The 21203-nt window shown below is 37.5% G+C and overlaps 1 protein-coding gene across 1 annotated transcript; it reads right to left on the minus strand.

Moving 5' to 3' along the window:
* Positions 1-9141: 9141 nt before the first annotated feature.
* LOC109209637 (kinesin-like protein NACK2) lies at positions 9142-15430 on the minus strand. The gene is made up of 15 exons (XM_019372946.1): positions 15268-15430; positions 14052-14320; positions 13866-13955; positions 13673-13773; positions 13460-13573; positions 13285-13366; positions 13054-13121; positions 12554-12613; positions 12348-12472; positions 11859-12057; positions 11472-11609; positions 11143-11232; positions 10131-11039; positions 9693-9997; positions 9142-9601 (listed from the first exon to the last, which is right to left on the minus strand). The coding sequence occupies exons 2-15, from the start codon at positions 14299-14301 to the stop codon at positions 9271-9273; spliced, it is 2862 nt and encodes a 953-aa protein (XP_019228491.1). The 5' UTR covers positions 14302-14320; positions 15268-15430; the 3' UTR covers positions 9142-9270.
* Positions 15431-21203: the final 5773 nt, after the last annotated feature.

Consider the following 21203-nt stretch of genomic DNA (forward strand, 5'->3'; position numbering starts at 1 on the left):
CATTCGACCTCGTTCGAGTCGACTCACATTCGACTTCGCTCGAATTTATTTACATTCGACCTCGTTCGAATAACTTAAAGAGTCAAACATTCAACCTCGCTCAAATCGACTCACATTTGACCTCGCTCGAATAAGGGTGGGCATCGGTCGATTCGGTTCGGTTATGAATATTATCGGTTCAGCATATCGGTTATCGGTTTACAAATTTAATAAACCGATAACCGAACCGATAAGATATCAGTTATTGGGTATCGGTTAATCGGTTATCGATCATTATTGGTTCGGTTATCGATTTACCCGATAAAATAACTCAATCTAGAGTTAAGCAAAAAAGAGAAGACAATTCACTGGAGTTAAGCAAAAAAGAGAAGAATTTACATATAATATACTAAAGACTTACACTAGGAGTAACTAGTAAGGTCTATGAAGAATGAAGATGAAGCAACTGAAGAGTTCGGTTGAGAACGAATAGGAGAGAATGAACTGAAGCCCTAGCATTTGTATATACTTAAGGGTAAAGTCGTAATTTTATTAATTCTTATTGGGTTATCGATTAACCCATTAACAAAATTGACAAACTGAGGCCCGAACAGATAATCCAATAGTGAAAAAATTCTAAACCGTTATCGAACCACTAACCCAATAACCCGATACCAATAACCCAATAAACAATTAACGGTTCGGGTTATTGGTTTTACTCGATATATGCCCAGCCCTACGCTCAAATTTATTTACATTCGACCCCGTTCGAATAACATAAAGAGTCAAACATTCGACCTCGCTCAAATCGATTCACATTCAACCCCGTTCGAATAACTTAAAGAGTCAAACATTCTACCTCGCTCGAATCAACTCACATTCGACCTCGCTCGAATATATTTACATTCGACCCCGTTCAAATCACTTAAAGAGTCAAACATTCAACCACGCTCGAATCGAATCACATTCGATCTCGCTCGAATTTATTTACATTTGACCTCGTTCGAAATTTATTAACATTCGACCTTGCTCGAAGTTACTCGCATTTGACCTCGCTCGAATCGACTCACATTCGACTCAGTTCGAATTCATTAACATTCGACTTCGTTTGAAATTTATTGACATTCGACCTTGTTCGAATCAACCAGCGTTCGACCTCGCTCAAATTAATTAACGTTCGACCTCGGTCATGTCAACTAAGTCAGGAACTCTTACAAAGGAAAAAGCATACGAAGAAAAACGAAAAGAGCCAAAAACATACAACAAAAAGACTATTCATTCCATTCCAAAATAGAGAATATCTTACAAAGGGCCAAAAAGACCCCCCTCCAAAAAAAAGGAAAAAGACAAAAGAGCAAAAAACTAAGTACAAGAAAATCACACTGCATCATCACGCTGCATCATCTCCACCTGCGCTATCGCCACCTTCACTGCCCGGCCCAACAGCACCATCTCCACCCTCGCCCGCGCCATCAGCATACTCATCGTCATACCAAGGATCAGATGCAAGCACATCCAAGTCCTCTACATCATCGCCGTTCCCCGGCGTGGCGGGGTCGTAACCACAGGCGCGCCTGGCATCACGTGCCTTAACACGGGCATCTTTAAAGTCGGCCTCAGGAACCTTCCCCGCCGCTACCAAGTTCCTATATACATCCAGTTTTTCCTCAGCATGGATCCGCATCTTGTATAAATCAGGAGGAATGTCAGGAAAAGCGGAAGCACGAGAGGAAGAATGTCGAACCAACAACTGTGCCTTCTCAACCTCAAGGGCGACGACTTGCTCACTTAGGCTCAAAACTTTTTTCTCAAGCCCACCAATCCTCCAGCTGCGTCTCCCTCAGCACGGCCGTTTCCGCATCGGTTGCACGCTCAGACCTAAGGACACAGATAGCGCTCTCTAACGCTGCCGCCTTTGCCACAGCCACTACCGGAGCCTCCTTGGGCCTCACCAACTCGGCCACCTTCTCAGTCAACTCACTGCTCAAACCGACAACTCTAATTGAGCTTTGCTCAAGCTCCGTCCGCAAGGTCACCACTTGCGCTTGAAGGTCGACGCATTCGGACACGACCCCATTGCTCACCTCGAGCTCTTCATCCTTAGCCTTGAGCAACCCCTCAAGCTCACTGTATCTGCCAATAGTTCACATAAGCTCCTCGTCCTTCTAATCCAACTCGTCTCTAAGGGACTGGGGGTTACCACCTGTTCTAAATTGTGCACGTATCTCACGGTACTTGTCACGATAACTGACATACTTCGAAGCCATCTTCTGAAAAATGACCTTCTGCCTCTCTTCTCGGCGGGCACTCTCGATCTCTAAAATGCAAGTCTGAAAAAGAAAAGAGAGTAAGAAGAAGACCAGTAAAGAAAAGAAAAAGACAAGTTGCAGAATTGATACAAAAAACTTACCCTCAGAGCCATCCCGGATATGCCTAGTGACAGGTCGGAATCCCGGAGCGCCTGAAGGGTCCTGTGTTCGACGATAGAGCAAAGAGGAGCAAAGGAGGGGAGCATTATCACGATATCCTCCAACAAATCGCAATCCAAAGGAATTACGATCGAACAAGAGGATCCATCCGTTCTCACCTCCACCCGCATAAGCCCTTCGTCGAATATCCTCGCCTCCTCGGGATCGACATCGGAGCCAGATTCGTAATCATCTACGATCACTCTCTTCACCCTTTCCTCAGCCGAAGATGGAACGTTGGCCTGCCCTGATGTTGACGGACCACTCCGAGAAGTGATCACGGCCGCTTCTGGTCGCACTCTTTCTTTGTCATGCCCGAACCTGGGCCTGGATATAACACGACACTCGATGCCTGACTACTGTGATCGAGTGAACCAACTGGCTGGCCGAATCAACATGTGACCTCATAACATACTGAATGCGGAAGATAAACTAACACATGCTGATGTACTGAAAGTATGGATGATATAAATCAAAGTGCGGAAATACTAATACAATCCTGAAACATATTTGTAGCCAAAATAGCGTAATTTGAAAAGCCTGCGACTCTGTCTAACTATTACTCTAGTCTATGAAGCCTCTATTATACTGAAAACACTGACTGTCTGTAAATACTAAAAGACTGTAAAGTAATGATAATGCCCCGAAAGAATCGGGGATCACCAAATAGCTGGTACGAGAATCCTAGCACTCTGAATCGTCAACCTGTAAATCAGTACTTGCATCGTGAGATGCAGGCCCCGGGCAAAAAGGGACATCAGTACATTTGAATTTCACTGTTATGTAAAGCAACTGAAATAAAGAATTATAAATGCTGAAACTAATACTGAGCTGATAACTGAGAATTGATAATTGATAACTGAAATTATAACTATTGAAACTGAAATGATAACTGATAGCTGATAACTGAACTGATAACTGATAACTGAAACGATAGCTGATAATTGAACTGAACAAAGGAAGTAAGGATATGAATACTCCCTCTTCTGAATGATGAACAACCTGTTTATCTGAATATTAAACTGCGACCTCAAGCCCAATATATATGTGCACAAACTGCGGCCTCGGGCATAAATATACGTATACATAACTGCAGCCTCAGTCCCAAAGATGCATAAAGCATTAACTGCGGCCTTAGGCCCAAATACAGGGGTTCAACATTCAAGGATTTAAAATTAGGAACTGAGAATCATACTGCAATACATGATATTGAAATACCGAATCATACTGAGTTACACGATACTCGAATGCTAAATAGAACTAGACTGAGACGTGTATTCGTGAACTGATTATGAAAACTGAAACTTCAACTGTTTATGACATGCTGAGTAATCTAGACCGAGACTCATGGGCATCAAAACCAAGTCTATATTGATTATGCACTGATTTCACAGCGTTTAGAATGAAAGTAATGAATGAGTTACGAAGATAGAGAATAGAAGTTCTACGACTATTCATGGGACTAAGGCATAATTACTTTCTGAGGAAACTAGTAATAGTCATAATGAATGGGACGTAGGGAGAATCATAGACATTCCCAAACGTAAAGAGAGTTAGCCTAACATACCTCAATTTCTCCCCTTAGTGATACTACAATGATCCACAATACTAAGAACCTTCAATATACAATAGCAACATCCAATGAAACCCAATATTAGTAACAAATTCCATAACTTAAGCCATTTAGGCATATCATCAAACACCTTGTAGGCATAAATCTCTACATCTCATCACCATATAATTAGTTCATCTAACTACTACCATTCATCAACAATTTATCCCACCACCATGATTACCCAATTTATAACTTTTAAAATCACATATATGACATCCATCCACACCCAACCAACAAAGTTCCGTCAAATAAATATTTTTCAATCTCTATAATAGTAGTGTAATTAAATTGGAAACTTATGGTTTCCAATCACCATACCAAGAGTTCCAATACTTATTCATACTCATATTCCCTTAATAAATCCATACATGTAAGTCTAAGGGTGTAGGATTACCTTCTTGGAAGGAATCTTGCAAAATCCTCCTTTGAGTTCTTGAAGAAATCCCTTAAAGATCTAAGTATTTTATGTGTAGATTTCATCAATACTAGTGTATAAATGATGGAATTCACACCAAGATAATGGGGATTACTTACCTTGAAGATGGGAGGGGTTGGAGGTCTTGAGAGAGCGGAGGAAAATCCTAAAATTGGTCCAAATAAAATGGGCAAAATAACCCCCGAAGGTTTTATATCAAAATAGGGTCGGGTTGAAAAAAAACCAAGATTTGCACAGCCGCGGCGCATGGGGCGACGCGTAAGGCGGTGTGGTAATGAAAAATGTGTCTAGAAACGAAATTTGGAGTGTTCTGTAAATCTACACAGCCGCGCCGCATGGAGCGACGCGTGGGGCGGCGCGGTAGTGTAAAATTCTGCTAGCTTTTGGTAATTTGGTCGTAACTTCTGGTAGGAGTGTCCAAATGACAAACGGTTTGAAGTGTTAGAAACTAGAATCCAGAATATTTCATTTGATAGGTTGTGGATCACATACCACCTTATATAAATGTAGATATGCTCGTGCAAAGTTTGGTCTTGTGCATGCTCATTTGGAATTTTAGTCTATCATGAAATTTCAAACTTGACTTAGACTTAGGCCTCTACTTGGACCCCAAACCACTTATGATATTCCTCGTACATTTATTATAATATCCAGTTGATAACCATCACATTAATACTCATTTAATGCATCCACAACTGATTCAAATTTACGGGGTGTTACATTCTTCCACAGAGGTGATCTCCACGTCCGAAGGAGGTGCGGTCTCTACATCCAAGGCCATATCGCCCCTCGGCTCGGCCATGGTAAACTCACGTCCACTCCCCGCCGGCTCCTCTCCGACAACTCTCCTATCAGCCTCTACCCTTCGCCTTTTTAGCGGAGCCTCTCCATCTTCGCCCTGGTCTGAATCATCCACCAAGTGAAACACGATAGAAGCCGAAATCTCCGCTAGTGTGGTAGCAACCTGGCGGCTAGGACCGTGCGAGGCCGGGGTCTGAGGAATAGCAGCGGCGTGAGCAGGTTCACTTGCAGCCACAGCGAGTACGAGCTCGGCCGAAATACCCAACTGGTGAAAAGCAGGCGTAGGAGCCCTCGCTCTCCTTGAAGCCCTCCGACCTACAAACGAAGAAAGATAAATAAAAGACGGGATAGAAATGACGATATAAAGGTCAAAACAATCAAAATCAAAGGTAACTCACCGGCCGCAGGTCTACGCCCAAAGCTCTCATTAAAGTGCGAACACTCGTGAATCCCACAGTATGAGGCAAAACCCGAATCACCCAGTCGCGAATGTCAATGACTGGCGAAGGAGGATCCCGTTCGGCTGCAAAAAAGAGAAGGAGAACGATCAGATCGCCCAAAATAAACAACGAAGTCATTTGGGAGAAAAACACTTACGAGCAAAGTTCCACTCCTCGGGGAATCCACTAGGGTTTGATACCACGTGCTCTGTCTTCACGTAGAAGAAATTTTCCCAAAAGCGACGATTAGTTTTATCGTCCATCTTCACCACCAACCCCTTGGTCCCGCGGTGGTGCATATGAATCATCGTGCCCCTATGAAAACTTGGGGCGAAGAGGTGAAGCAGATGGTGGAGAGAAATACCATGGTTGGCCAGCTCTGCATACTTGATAAGCATAAGGAAAATCTTGTATATGTACGGAGAGAGCTGAGCCGGACACACGTTGTAAAAACGGCAAAAATCCTCTGCCAAGGAAGGAAGAGGAAGTGTGTAGCCAACAACGAACGGGTACCTGTAAAACGCGGAGTACCCTGGGCGATGTATTTGCAATACATCACTACCAGCAGGGATGATTTCAACGTGGGCCGGGATTCTCCACTGAGCCCTAAATATAGCAATCGCCATCGCATCCATCTCAGAAACAACGAGTTCAGGTTCACCCTCAGGTGGGTTCTTGAAGTCTGACCTAGCCTTCCCCGAACGTGGAATTATCTCATCCATGGTGGGGAAGTTTTCATCTTCTACCATGGCTGCTCCTTCTTCATGAGGAGGTACGTTCACATCCAACCTTACAGGATCAGAGGAAGCACTAGCCATTTCCCTGATTGTATGCGAAAAGGAAATGCAAAGATGAAGGAAGTGAAAATAGCAGAAGATGCTGAAGGGAGAAAGAAAACACAGACGCTAGAAACTTGAAGAAGGAAAAACTCAGGTTTCAAAGGCTCTAGAAATGCAACAGTTCTAATGAGGCCATCTCCAACCCTTACCTCCATTTTCTCCTCCAAAATGCAGTAAACTCCAAAATGGAGTAAAGTTACTCCAACCATTACTCCATTTTTTACTCCAAAAAAAGAATATTCTATTTTATATTCTCTTCTCTTTTTAATATTATATTATTATTTTTTAGCAACATCTACTATTTTATATCTGCACCATTCATTTTTTGAGATGATTATGTATTTTTTGTACAATTATAACTTATAATAAAATTAACTTACAATTTTACATAAAAATAATAAATGCACGAAAATTAATTTATCCAAATTATATGTCAAAGTTAAGATGTAAAATTAATATTATAAAGATATTACATAAACATAATTAGGTATATATAAAGAGATAAATTAAAAGAGTTAAATAATAATAAAATAAGCATGAATAGTAATGGAGGAGATGAACAGTGTCACTCCATATTTGGAGTAATACTATTCATCCCCCATTTTGGGGGCAAAAATGGGGGAGCATTGGAACTCCATTATGGCAAAAAATGCCCCCATTATGGAGAAATGGGGGAGGGTTGGAGATGCCCAGAGGAATACCCGTCCCTATTTATAAGAATATGGGCACCCCAATCGAGAAAGCCCAAACGCCACCTCATTAATTTCGAAACGGAAGAGGCGCGGGGAACGATTGGGAATGTGCGCCATGATGACACATGATGAAATGATGTCATTTCAAACTGACGTAACGGTCAGGTGTGGCTCTTGGAGCACCACGTCATCACCTCGCCATAAAAGGGTCACTCCTCGGCCAATGTGCTCAGATTTTTCAAAATTACAACTGGCGAAGTCCGCCCACCGAGCTCGTCCAAAAACAACCCCGACGGACGGAGGGACTAACTGTATGGGTCAAAATCTAATCGAAAGGGTCTCACCTAAAATAGGGAAATCAAGAATCACTTAGGCCGAGGTCATGCGTAACGCCAAAACGACTAGTTTAGCAATAAGATATTTCTAAAGAATATTCAAAGGAATATTCTTTGTATTTGTACTTTCAGTAGGTAAGGGGAATGTCCCATATAAGTAGGAATAGAGAGAGAAAGAAGGGAAATCTAATTTTTGATCTTGAGAAGCTCTCTCTAGAAAAGTTGACTCCCACATAACTACAAACATTATCTTTATACAAGATTCGATTTGCTGTGTTATTCCAAGCTTTCCCACGTCAGATCCGATAAAGTATTTGATATTCTCACGTTTGGTTATCTTACATCATTGTCAGAGGGAGAATCATCCACCTCGTTATACATCTGGGTGAATTATTCTCTTTATTTACAGCTATTGTCATTCATCATATTTATTGCTTATCCTCATTCCTTCATTTATCCACAAGAATATTATTAAATCTTCTTTTGGCTTTTAATAGCTTTAAAGGCAGTTTCTAGATTATTACTGCACATCAATCTTGGATCCAGGACTTATTATATTTAACTAGAATTTACCTATTATTATTTATTTAATTCGTTTAACAAAAAGGTTTAACACTTTTGGTCAAACAAAGATGTCAAATAAAAGTTTTCATGTATTACTTGATATTATGCAAAAGATTGATAATTTTTTTAAAACCAAACACGTGTTTTATAGTTTACACCCGTATATCCAGATTTTAACCAATCATTATTTACTAATATAAAAGCAATTACACAACTATTATCAATCAGTGTGTAACAATTAGTACATTATATTTCATGCATAAAACTTTTCCGTGAACCAAATAGTAATAACAACTTAGCATATGCTCAAGTAATCTTATGGCCAAGTTAAGTACTTTTGGTAAGAACCAATTTGTGTTTGGCTAACTTATTTGAAAAGCAATTATGAGCAGCAACTAGTGTTTGGCCAAGCTTTTAAAAACTGCTTCTAAGTATATTTTTCTCAAAAGTACTTTTCAAAAAAGTGCTTGAGAAGCTACTTTTTTCTGCTTCTCCAAAACTGCTTCTGCTTCTACTCAAAAGCACTTTTTTCTCCTCTAAAAGCTTGGCCAAACACAACTTTGAAAAAAAGCAATTTTTTTTCTCGCTCTGGGAGTGAAGCTTTAACGAGAGATGTGGTGACATTTGAAATGGTTAACAACAATTAGTGACGACGCCAGGAATTTTGCTAAGGGTGTTCAAGATTTAATATACGTGTATAAAAAGTAATTTTTGATTCATATATGCAATATAATTTCTTATATATACAGTATAATCTTTTGATGAAGGGTGTTCAACTGACCACCCTTCGTTGTTAAAAGCCAAACACAAATTGGTTCTTATATATACAGTATAATCTTTTGATGAAGGGTGTTCAACTGACCACCAAAGATTATATATACAGTATAATCTTTTGATGAAGGGTGTTCAACTGACCACCCTTCGTTGTATGTGGCTACGCCACTGACAACAATAGTACTTTGGTGTTCAAAAGAACCAAAGAAGCTGAATATTATCATGGAGTAGTATTAGCAAGAAGCTGTACAGGCAAATATGATACAAAAGATCTACATTCATATTCATTTTTCAGTAATGAAAATATTAGCTTGCTATTTGGAACTACTACAAGTGTAGTAAGTTTGATATCAGATTCCAACCTATCCATGTTTTTTTGTCAGAGGGGGAAACAAAATTGAGCTGAAACATCTCCTTAGATACATGTTCTCCTGTTTCGCAGAATCCAACAAGCTTCGCGACAACTTCTGCACTATCGCGTACATTTTGCATGTTAAGAGGATCTGACCAGAGCTTATTCACAAGCTGTAGCCGCCTTCTCGGTTTTCCATCAGGTGGAATGTCCCATTTCACGTAAAGCATTTCCCTCTCTTCTGCGTTTAGCTTTGAACTCACCCTTTTCGCTAGATATTCCCTCTCCTGCTTCAGTGCCTTAATACTGTATATATTCAAAAGCAAAGAGCAGTGGTCAGATTCCAAGAATAGCTAATTTTCAACTGAAGGCCTTATGAAGTTCAGATATAAAATACCTTGATGAGACATAGCCAGCAGCGTCATCGCCCAAGAGTGCAGGGCTTGCGTTACCAAGCCCTGCTAAGTGCTCATCTAACCATGTCAACCTCCGAAGCTCAACTTCCAAGTATATCTGATCCGATGGATCCCCTTTAAATAACATGTAAAATTGTGTTCGGTGCACTAAAGACACGTGGCACAAATGCCACAACATTATAATTTGCTGCCTTTGATCCTCAAACACCAAGTGCCATGACAATGGAGATTGATCGCTTATATCAGCTTCATCACTTGCAGCTTCATTTGCCTCCAACTCCAGCACCTGGTTTTTACACGTTACACAAAAGTTAATCCAAATGATATTTTTTCATTTATACAAAGAAAAAGAACCCTGTATTGGAGAGGTTGCATATGTTGTCAAAAAAGTGACAAGGAGGGTGAAAATAAATCCTAACCTGGCAAACAAGCAGCTGCTTTTGGTACTGTAACTTAGCCACCCTTTCTTTCAGCTCAGTAACATAAGCTTTGATACTCCGAATATTATCCTCAGCTGCTTTTTTAAACATCGTTTGCATCTTCTTCATATTAACAGAGTTTGACTGCCTTGATCCAGGAGTACAGTTACTGTCCTTACTTTTAACTGGAGTGCTCAGTTGGCTACAGAATGAGTCACCAGCAGATCCAACATTATTGCATTCCGGCGGCGCCCTGTTCTCAATCTCACCCTCCACAATGTTGCAGGATGAAGGAGACATAGGAGAACATGGTGATCGAATTATATTTGGAATGTTACTGGTGTTACTCAAGTTAAACGGAAGCACCCTTTTCTTTTTCGATGGGGTGGTCCTTGAATCAGCAGATTCATGGCATCTTGGAAGATGCATGACTAATTCGTCAATAGATCTCTGAACATTCTCAAGTTTCTGTTCTAGAGATGCAATGTTGCTTTCCTGCGATCTCAGCCGTGCAATCTCTTCTTTCAAGCTAGCTTTATCTTTTATCTCAATTTGTTCAGGAATACAACTTATTTTCTGCAGTTCTTTAATTTCCGAGAACAATTTTGCAATCGTTTCCGTGGCCCCTTGGCTGCCAATTCTGTGAGATGCAAACTCTTTGTGAAGCAACTGAAGTGCATGATTTGCTTCATCACCAAGCTGCCTCTGTCTCATCTCAAGTTTTCGGATCTCATGCACTAGCATAGATGGATTGGTTGAGTTGGTCGACCTCCTAATGGCAGCTTGCCTCTTGAGTAAACTTTTTCTTCCCAGGTCTGTAGAAGGAGATGCACCAGAAACTTCTTCATCTTCAGGTGTAAATGAAAGACATTTTACTACTTGACGAGAAGGTCCATGATGCTCTGAACCCTGAAATGAGCATATGCCAACGGTTATACTTTCCCAGACTGAAATCCACCGAAAAAGATGGTAAAAGTTAGGAGTTCTGTCTAAATGCATCGATTTTTTGTACCTTGAGCTCTTTCTTTGATCTTCTTTCTAGCTCGAGCTGGGATTGTGCTAGGTCACGCTGACGTTTCAGCTCATTCATCTCCTCCTCCATCTGTGCCTCACAAAATTTTAGGATAAAGATATATTCAACAATTCATATGTAAAATGGTACATTTGCAGCAAGCACCACAATTCCACCCCTCAACTAGCTATTCCTTTCAACTAAGAAAACATGAACTTAACATTACATGTTTCAGATGTGATACAAGGGGGGCCCATCTGCATGACTACAACCAAATTTAGCAGATTCTTATGCGACGTACCTATACTACTTAAAAGCATTAGTGGTACCTGTTGGATTTTCCTCTCCTTCTGGATTAGTAGAGATCTTAAACACGGGGAGGCAGCAGGGTCAGGACTTCGGAGCTCTGCTTCAAGTCTGGAAACTTCCTTTTGTAAATGCTTCAGCAATTGCTTTTCAGCAACAACCTGAGAAAATGAACGAAAACAAGAAAGAAAAAGAGGTCAAACATGAAGGTCTTTGAATTGCAGAATTACTAAGTAGAATAAGTATAGCTTATTACAAACTCCCGGTTTTTTTTTTTTTGTAATACTGGTGCATTTCATTTGCATAAGAAAAAGGAACCTGTATGCACTATACAAGTTTAAACTTCACTTCTAGATAACTTCACTTTTACAAATCCAATTCACTTTACGAGATAACCACTGATCTCATACCATGTTTACTTGCGCAGTGGTAGTCACTTCTTTTGCACTTGTTGCAAAGCATAGCGTATTGCGTGATTGCTCCACATGACTTAAAGCAGGACTCAAAGTGCATATGATTGCTGTTCTCGAATTTCCACCAAGTGAAGACTGAAGTATCCTCGTCAATTTTGAATCTCTGTAGGGAATATGGCCACTCCTTTTTCCACCGCTGCAGATGAAATTCAACAATTTATGTCCCAAGGATACTAACTGATTTATCATCAAATGGATTGTTCTTACAAGTAACAAGAATGTCAGATTCATGAAAGGTTTATCGCCAATAGCAAAGCCACTAAAGTAGTACTACCATTTATGCATATGATGCATATGGAAATAATGCACAATAATGGGAACAAAGATGTGGTTGCATAACAGTGAGAGAGGAAAGCGATGTGATCACCTTCTTCTAAGTTGCAAAAACTTTCTTAAGTAACTAAATATCATGTTTTTACTAATTACCTTAGTTTTCTTATCACATTTGTCAGTGTGAGCAAGCTACGGTTGATATGACTTCCTTCTTTCAACCTTGTACCATCTGCACTTGTTTGTGACGCACGCTCACTCCCAGCCAAATCGACAAGGTTCTACATATATTCAGAGTATTCCTTATTGGCATTTCATGCACGAGATTAGAAATATATAGTGTCAGGTACGAGAGGTCTTACCAGAGTTGCCAAGAAAGATTTCACGCATCCCGAGTTCTCCCGTATGCTGCTCTCAATCGTCTGAAAAGAAAGTTTCAACAAAAAATAAGCACAAGATATCAGCTGTGTGAATAGGATGCTATAACCCATGTAAAAGCATTATGGATGGAAGGAGATAAGATACATAATAATAATACATCATAACATTACAAATAAGTATGAAGAATATTCCATTTATATAAATCACCAAAATAAGAACTGTTTGTGATTCCACCTCAGACGTCTCAGCATATAAAGAGTCACCAACTAAATACAACAAATGGCTAAGGAGTTTGTCTTCACAGTTATTGGGTTATATTGGTCCAACCAAGTAAATAGCAAGAATTCTAAATGATGATGTAGTCCAACTTTAATTTTCAGGGCAACATCCTATAATTCGTATCTCATGTCAACGTGCAGAAGAAAACTTTACACTGCCAGATACTCGTAAACTTAGTAGAAAAGGGACCAGCATCTTTTACCAGTCTAATTATCTGGTGAGAACGTGAGCTTTTATCATTTAAGGCTGTTTCACCGACCTGCCTGTGAGCTGCAACAAGCACAAGTATTTGTAGTCACAAGGTCAGCGAAAATTCTCAACTTAAATATATAGAAGACTGAGGCTTCTAAGGCTATATCTTTTACTCCATATAAGATGACGCAATTATGTATAATTAAAGAATATTTTTTCACACAAAAAGTATGTAACTTACCTTCAACAGTACCAATTAAGGTCTTCAGATGCTCTTCATCCTTCACAATCTCTTCAACTTGTTTTTCTACAATAACCCCTTTCTGCATTCAAAGGCCAAAATTTCAGGAAAGATTTATTTATAAGGAATTCTAATTAAGAAACTTGAACTCATAAACTAAGAGAGACTTGTTTACCTCGGGATCATCCAACAAGCGGAGTGAGACAGACTCACGATTCAAGAGGTCTACTACTGTCTCATTATATATTTCCAAGGCAGAAAATTTCAGCACAAAGTCCCTCTCCGTAGTCTGTAATGCAGAAAAAGCCAAACATCCAAATATCAAAACCACAACTTCTCAATCATACAGAAGAACAACAAAAGATTCTGGATAAAAAATATGATTTACCAATTTGATGCGCTCATAAATGTCATTAACAGCACTTTCAGTTATTCCCCTCATAGTGAATGTCTTCCCACTACTTGTCTGCCCATATGCAAAGATGGTTGCTGCAAAAGGAAAAAAGATATTACTTCCACGAAAATGATGTAACTATATTATCTAAACTTTGGGACTAAATTGAAATGTACAGTGGTTATACCATTCATCCCATTTAAAGCAGAGAGAGCAACATCTCTAGCCCCTTGTTCATAAACCTTGCTAGTCGAACATGTCGGATCAAAGACATAATCTGTCACGGAAAAAAAAACACGTAAGTAGACAAAATTCTAAAATCTAAACCTACAACCAAAGAGTATTCAAGAACAATTCACATTAATTAACCTACCAAATGAATAAGGACCAGCGTGTCTTTCATGATTTAGGTTCTTTGAGACAATTGTTTGTTCATCAGGAAAATCCCAGGCGATAAGATCATAGGCTGCTTGTTCTTTTGGGCTTAGAGGCCGCACACGAATAGTGACAAGTATCTTCTCTTCACGAATCTTCGAAGGGGTCGTCCTTCTACTTCCTGGTACACGTGAAGGTGTCCTTATAATCTTTGATAATGGTGTCGTTACTGGTGTTCCTATCACCATCTTTCTCAATTATACCATCCTATTCAACAATCATAACATCATTATAAATCACTAAACAGACATAAAAAAAGAATTATTGGGCTCATGATTAATAGCATCAAATTGAACACCCATTCTTGACATGAAATTAGCATATGATATAACAAAATCACCAACTAAATTTTAAGAAAATTTGGAAAGGAACATAATTACTTTAACCATACACTAACTTAAGCTGCTTTCACTACTAAAGCAAAGCATTAAAACCCCCAAAATCCCACCATTTTACTGGTGTTCCGATTACCATCTTTGTTAATTATACCACCCTATTCAACAATTATAAAATATAACATCATTATAAATCACTAAACAGACATAACAAAAACAATTATTGGGCTCAGCATTAACAGCATCAAATTAAACAACTCCTATTCTTGACATGAAACTATCCAACCATATACCAAAATCCCCAACTAAATTCCAAGAAAATACAGAAAAAGAACATAAGTCACTGTAATCATACCTAACTTAAGCTCCTTTCACTACTAAAGTAAAGCACTAAATAATCCAAATCCACCATTTTAAACAATATAATGTTTCCCTTGATAACATAACATAAATCAAACTACATGGCCCATGATTGATAGCATTTAGCATCAGATTAAACACCCATTCTTGACATGAAATTATCTATCCATATACCAAAATCACCAATTAAATTCCAAGAAAATACAGAAAGAGAACGTAATTTACAGTAATCATAAACTAACTTAAGCTCCTTAACCCAAAATTTTAAACAAGAAAATATTAACGTTGAAACAAAAACTTCAAACAACAAAATCTTGTGAAACATAATGTGTTATCATCCATTGCATTTCAAGTAAACAAACAACAGTAAAAAAAAACGAAACCCAGATAAAGTAAATAGTCTTGAGATAACAAACAGGAAATAGAAATGGAAATGGAAATGGAAAGAAGAAGACTTACCCCCAAGAAATGCGAAGAAATGTTGAAGTAAACTGAAATCAAAAATGGAAAGAAAGATTTTTGATAGACAAGATTTTACAGGGAGAAAACTTCAGAGAATAACGGCTAGTTGAATCTAATATTTATTTAACAAAATGTTCTTTTTGTTCCGTTTCCGTACCCGTAGCGCACCTGAGAGACGTTGATTTATATTTGGGTCGGAGCCTCTTAGGTGATAATGGGTTATCCGTGAAAGTGTATTTGAAAATGTTTGGGTTGAATATACAGTTTAGTCCCACAAATTTCTGTTCGTGCCAATGTAACTCAAAAACTTTCTTTGTCCAAACTGCTAGACGTGGAGTCAGGATTTGAAGCTTCTGAGTTAGGAATTCTAGTTCATTTAAGTTATTAAATTCTAAATTAATAATTTATGTATGTTCAGTGAATTTCATAATACAAATACATGATTTGAACAAAAACTATTGAGTTCAGTAGAACGCTTAAGTGAAGGACTAGCTCCAACCCCGGACAAGGATATTGAGAGTACAACTAGGTGCTCAAGCAAGAGTCTTTATACTTTGTCTCCATCTCTCTCTCATTCTCTCTCTCCCTATATGTTTTAGGATTTCATGAACCTACTCCACGATGACGTTGAGTAAAATTCTCATTGAAGGGATGAGAGTGATGAAATAAATAAAATTCTTTAACAATTAATCTGAAATTTCGAATTCGAGTTCTGATAATAGAAAAATCTCGCCTTTAACGGGTCTTAAACGATGCGATATCAACTTACTCAGACTAGTGCATTACGATGCCGGATGGTCAGACTAAAGAAACGGAGAAACTTCATCTGTTTGGTATTCATGAACTATTTGAAGTGGACTTGTGCATTACGGATAGAATGCTTATGATACAGAGGCAAACTAACCTCAGTATAGAAACGAGAGTATCGTACCTTGTTAATATTAATAATTTTTTATGTGCATATATATATTTTAAACGGTTATATATTTTGTTCCGAACCCTTAGAATCAAAAATTCGATGGAATACTGATTGAGCAGTCTGCTTATATGCCTCGCCACGTTTAAATCATGTGTCCGCCTCTATTATGATATAACTTCTTCATATGGATAATGGTGGCTTTAGTTTGATCATTAAATTTTATTGGTAAAGGGACAAAAGTTGGAAAAGTCAAAAAAACAAAAAGTGGCATCGAATGACCAGTGCTTACTAACGAATCACTCTTTCTGGATTAACATTTGGACCTTGTTACAAACTAGTATTCGCACCCGCGCCGATTCGCGGACACTAATCATGTTAATATTTACTTAATTGGATTATATATAATAATCTTAAAATTTAAACCTTCTCGATAAATATAGATAATAATCGGATATTAATTAAGAAATACTATATGAAAAAGATTAACTATTTCTCAAATCTCCTAGTTATAATTCTATTTTTCTTTTTTGGTACCATTTTCGCTGGTGTTATTGGATCCTAAAAATATTCACGAAGCAAACAATCAAAGGTTGAGACCATGAAGGACTCTTTGGATATGACTTGACTCCTTTACTATTACTTGAGCTCTTATTTGGTGTGTTGATTTCTTTCAAAAAATATTTTAATTTTAAAATTTCAGTTTCTAAAATTTTATTTTTCATATATTATTATTTTTATAATAATATAAGCGAAAATATTATCCTTAATTCAAAATTAATTTTAGTTGGCTATCTAAAAATTCTTTAGCCAGTGAATTTTTTTTTTCCAGTATGACTCTATTTTGATATTTGACATTAACCATGTTAAATATCTAAGTTATTTGAATTATATGTAAATAACCTTAAAATTTAAACCTTCTAGATAATTATGGATAATCTTTAGATATTAATTAAGACACACTACATGAAAAAGGACTAACAATTTTCTCAAATCTCGTAGTAATAATTTTATTTTTGCATCATTCTCATTGGTGTCATTGGAACCTAAAAATAGCCAAACCGAAATAATAACTCGTATTTATGGCAAAGCATAAAGGTTGACACAATATAAACGATTCTTTGGTTACGACATGACTCTTTTACTATGACATAAACTCTTATTTGGTATGTTGTTATCTTTCAAAAAATATTTCTATTTTAAAATTTCAATATCTAAGATTTTATATATATATTTCAATAACGATTATCTTTATAATGATGCAAGTGTAGATATTATCCTATGTATACATATTTTTTGTTTTTTGAATCATTAAATGTTAAATTAGTTGATTATTATTATTATTATTTATTATTATTATTATTATTATTAATAATATTATTATTATTATTATATAATATTGCATATATTGTGTTAAAATTGCCAAGTAGTTTTTTGCTCGATACTATACTTGGCTTAACTTCAATGCAAACTACTCAAATGGCATTTAAATTCAAATTCAAATAGCATATCTCAGTTTGTTTGTAATAGTGATTTTTTAAAAATGACACACAATGTAAATTTAAAAAAAAAAAATCTAAGATATGCTTATCTTATAATCTATGTATTTGAGTTGCAAAGAATATTTGAAATCGATGGGATCAGCTTCCAAATTTTTTATACTCAACAAAAATGAAACAGAAGAAGAAATTCGTTGTCATCTCTTATTTCTGGTTTTTAGATTTTTCATACTTGTTTTTGTATATTTGTTTTCTTTTATCTTATTTTCATGTCTTTCTTTATTTTGTTACAAAAAATAAATTTATTTCGCTATAAAAGGATGAATTTTAATAGAAATTGTCTACATAAGAACTTTGTTTATATTTTCTTTTGATTTTATCTAATCAACCTAAATAGGTGCTCACCCGATCACTTAAATTAAAAAATTTAAGAATGTATAATTTATATATAATCCATATATAATATGTGTATAATCGTGTGTTGTCGATATATCATCTATGTATATTAACTATAGGAAGTAAAAAATAAATTTTGCCGGATATTTATGTAAATATTCCATAAGATTTCGGTTTCTTGATTTTATCCATTATATGACTTCTATAAAAATAATTTTGAAAACTCTCTAAAATTCAAAAATATCTTTATTTTTATTCTTAAAATTAATTATATTTTAAAATATAATACCATTTCGAATAATTTGTTTACATTTTAAAAAAATATATTTTACGTCATATAAATTTTTTTTAAAAAATATACTTTTTGTTAAACTTGAAAATCGGTATAGAAACTATCAATTAGAAACCAATATCCCTCTCGTTGAATTCGAGAAATTTTTTTTTCCACATAATCTAATGATTCAAAACTAATATTCTTCGACGGAAAAATATTGTACCCTTATAATGTTGGATTGACGACAACTAAATGAAGAGGTTTCAGCTTACACCCTTAAATTCCTAGAAGGTGCTAAATTGAAATTAATAATAGCAATTATATAGCCAAAGTTGTGTTATTTGTTTGATGTCCATTTATACAAATTGACTCTTCAAAGTGTGATGACCCAAAGGGGTCATCTTTTGTTTTAGAACCCGAATCCGTGTTCCGAGGCCTTGAAAACCTCATTTTCTTTCTCCTCGATTTGCGTGCGCAGTCCGGGCGCATTTCCGAAAAGCCTTATGTGAAATTTGAGAAAAATATTGAATTTTGCCTTTAAAATTGATTAAAGTTGACTTCGGTCAATATTTTTGGTAAATGAACCCGAACCCATGATTCGACGGTCCCGTAGGGTCCGTAGTAAAATATGGGACTTGGGCGTATGCCCGGAATCGAATTCCGAGGTCCCTAGCCCGAGAAATAAATTTTTGAAGAAAATTGTTAACTGAAAAATATGATGGTTTTTGGAAATTGAATAATGTTTGATATTGTTGGTATGGTATCAGGCCCGTATTTTGGTTCCGGAGTCCGGTACAGGTCCGTTATAATATTTAAGCCTTATCTGTGAAATTTGGTAAAAAACGGAAGTAATTTGACGTGATTCGGACCATTGGTTTAGAAAATAGGAAGTTTGAACTATTTTGAAAATTTCATGAGTTTTGGTGTTGAATTCATAGTTCTATGTGTTATTTTGGCGATTTGACCGCGCGAGCGAGTTCGTATGATGTTTAAAGACTTGTGTGCATGTTTGGTTTGGAGCCCCGATGGCTCGAGTGCGTTTTGGATAGGCTACAGAGTGTTTTGAGACTTAAGGAAAATTGCTGGTGTGTTGCAGATCTGTAGACTTCGCATTTGCGAAGTCTGGCTCGCAAATGCAAGCACCGCATTTGCGAAGAATCATCACATTTGCGATGACTGGGCTGGGTAGGGACCTTCTCATTTGCAAAGTTCATCATCGTAATTGCGACTTGCACATTGACCGCATTTGCGAACAATTGTTCGCATTTGCGAAGGCAGCAGGCCAGGCCAAGCTTCGCATTTGCGAAGCCTTAGTCGCATTTGCGAACCTGTGATCGCAAATGCGATACCTGCACTGTGTAAAACATAACTTAGACGGGATTTTAAACTCATTTCTCAAATTTTCAAACCCTAAGCTCCCCTAGGCGATTTTCTACAGAGGAGTTCTTCTCCAAATCATAGGTAAGCGATTTCTAACTCATTTCCTTCAATTTATTTCATCCTTTCACAAGATTTCATCACAAAATCCAGGGATTTTCTTGGGAAATTGGGTGTTTTTGGGTAGAATTTAGGAATTTCAAAATTTGGGGATTTGGACCTCAATTTGAGGTCGGATTCCAAAACCAATTGTATATCCGGGCTCGAGGGTGAATGGGTAATTGTGTTTTGGTCCGAACTTTGAGTTTTTACCAAGCGGACCCGGGGTGGATTTTTGACTTTTTGGGGAGAATGTTGGAAAATCTATAGTATGCATTGGAATTGGTTTCTTTAGCGTTTATTGATGTTATTAAGTTAATTATGGCTAGATACGAGTGAATTGGTGGTAGAATCGAGAGGTAAAGCGGTGATTGAGCTTTGAAATACCCGTTGGCTTGAGGTAAGTGTTTGGTCTAACCTTGACTTGAGGGATTAGGGATCCCCTACTTGCTTGCTATGTGAGATATCATGTGTGTGGCGTATAAGTGTGGTGACGAGTACCTATGCGTCGCCAAATTACTTGTTTAGCCTGTTTCCTTTCCCTGTTTCCCTATATCTTGCTTTCCTACCTTAATTGCTACTTGCTTATCGATGCTTCCATGTCTAATCGTTTCATGTTAACTGTTGATTCTCCTATTGAAGTATTATTTGTTTCGTAGCTTCATTTTATTACCTTGTTGGACTATGTTGGTTATTGGTGCTTCATGGTACACTTAGGTTGGTCTCGCTGTATAGTTTAACTGGTGAAGTTTTACAATTGTAGTGATATTCCATTGTGTTGGTTTTAGAAATAAGTGACGTGGAGGATTAGAGTTGATTTTGAAACACTTGTCTTCATCTTGTGATTGGTGCTTCGGGTTACACGCCGCAACAGGAGGAATACGGGTGAATGTGATTGTCTGGTGGAATCGGGTTGCACGTCGCAACAAGGAGTAATAAAGGTGGACAGGTGGGATCGGGTTGCGGGCCGCAACAGGAGGAATAAGGGTGATATATTGAGGAGTAATAAGGGTAGACTGGTGAGATCGGGTTGCACGCCGCAACAAGGAGTAATAAGGGTGAATATTGATACTGTTGTTGTTTATATGATGGGATCGGGATGCACGCTGCATCAGTTGTTGTTATGTATTCATTTCTATTGAGGTCCATTACTGTGATGTTGAAACACCCCTAAGGATTGGTTATAGCTGAATACTAGTAGAACAACTGGGTTCCGAATTTATTTAATGCCAGTTATTGCTTTATTACATTCTGTATTTCCTTTCTATTTAGTATAAACTGTTGCAGGTTGTATATGTTGTATGCTCCGCCGTAGCCTCGTCACTACTTCGTCGAGGTTAGGCTCGGCACTTACCAGTACATGGGGTCGGTT

This window comes from Nicotiana attenuata, unplaced genomic scaffold (assembly GCF_001879085.1).
Source record: "Nicotiana attenuata strain UT unplaced genomic scaffold, NIATTr2, whole genome shotgun sequence".
In the NCBI taxonomy this organism is placed as follows: Eukaryota; Viridiplantae; Streptophyta; class Magnoliopsida; order Solanales; family Solanaceae; genus Nicotiana; species Nicotiana attenuata.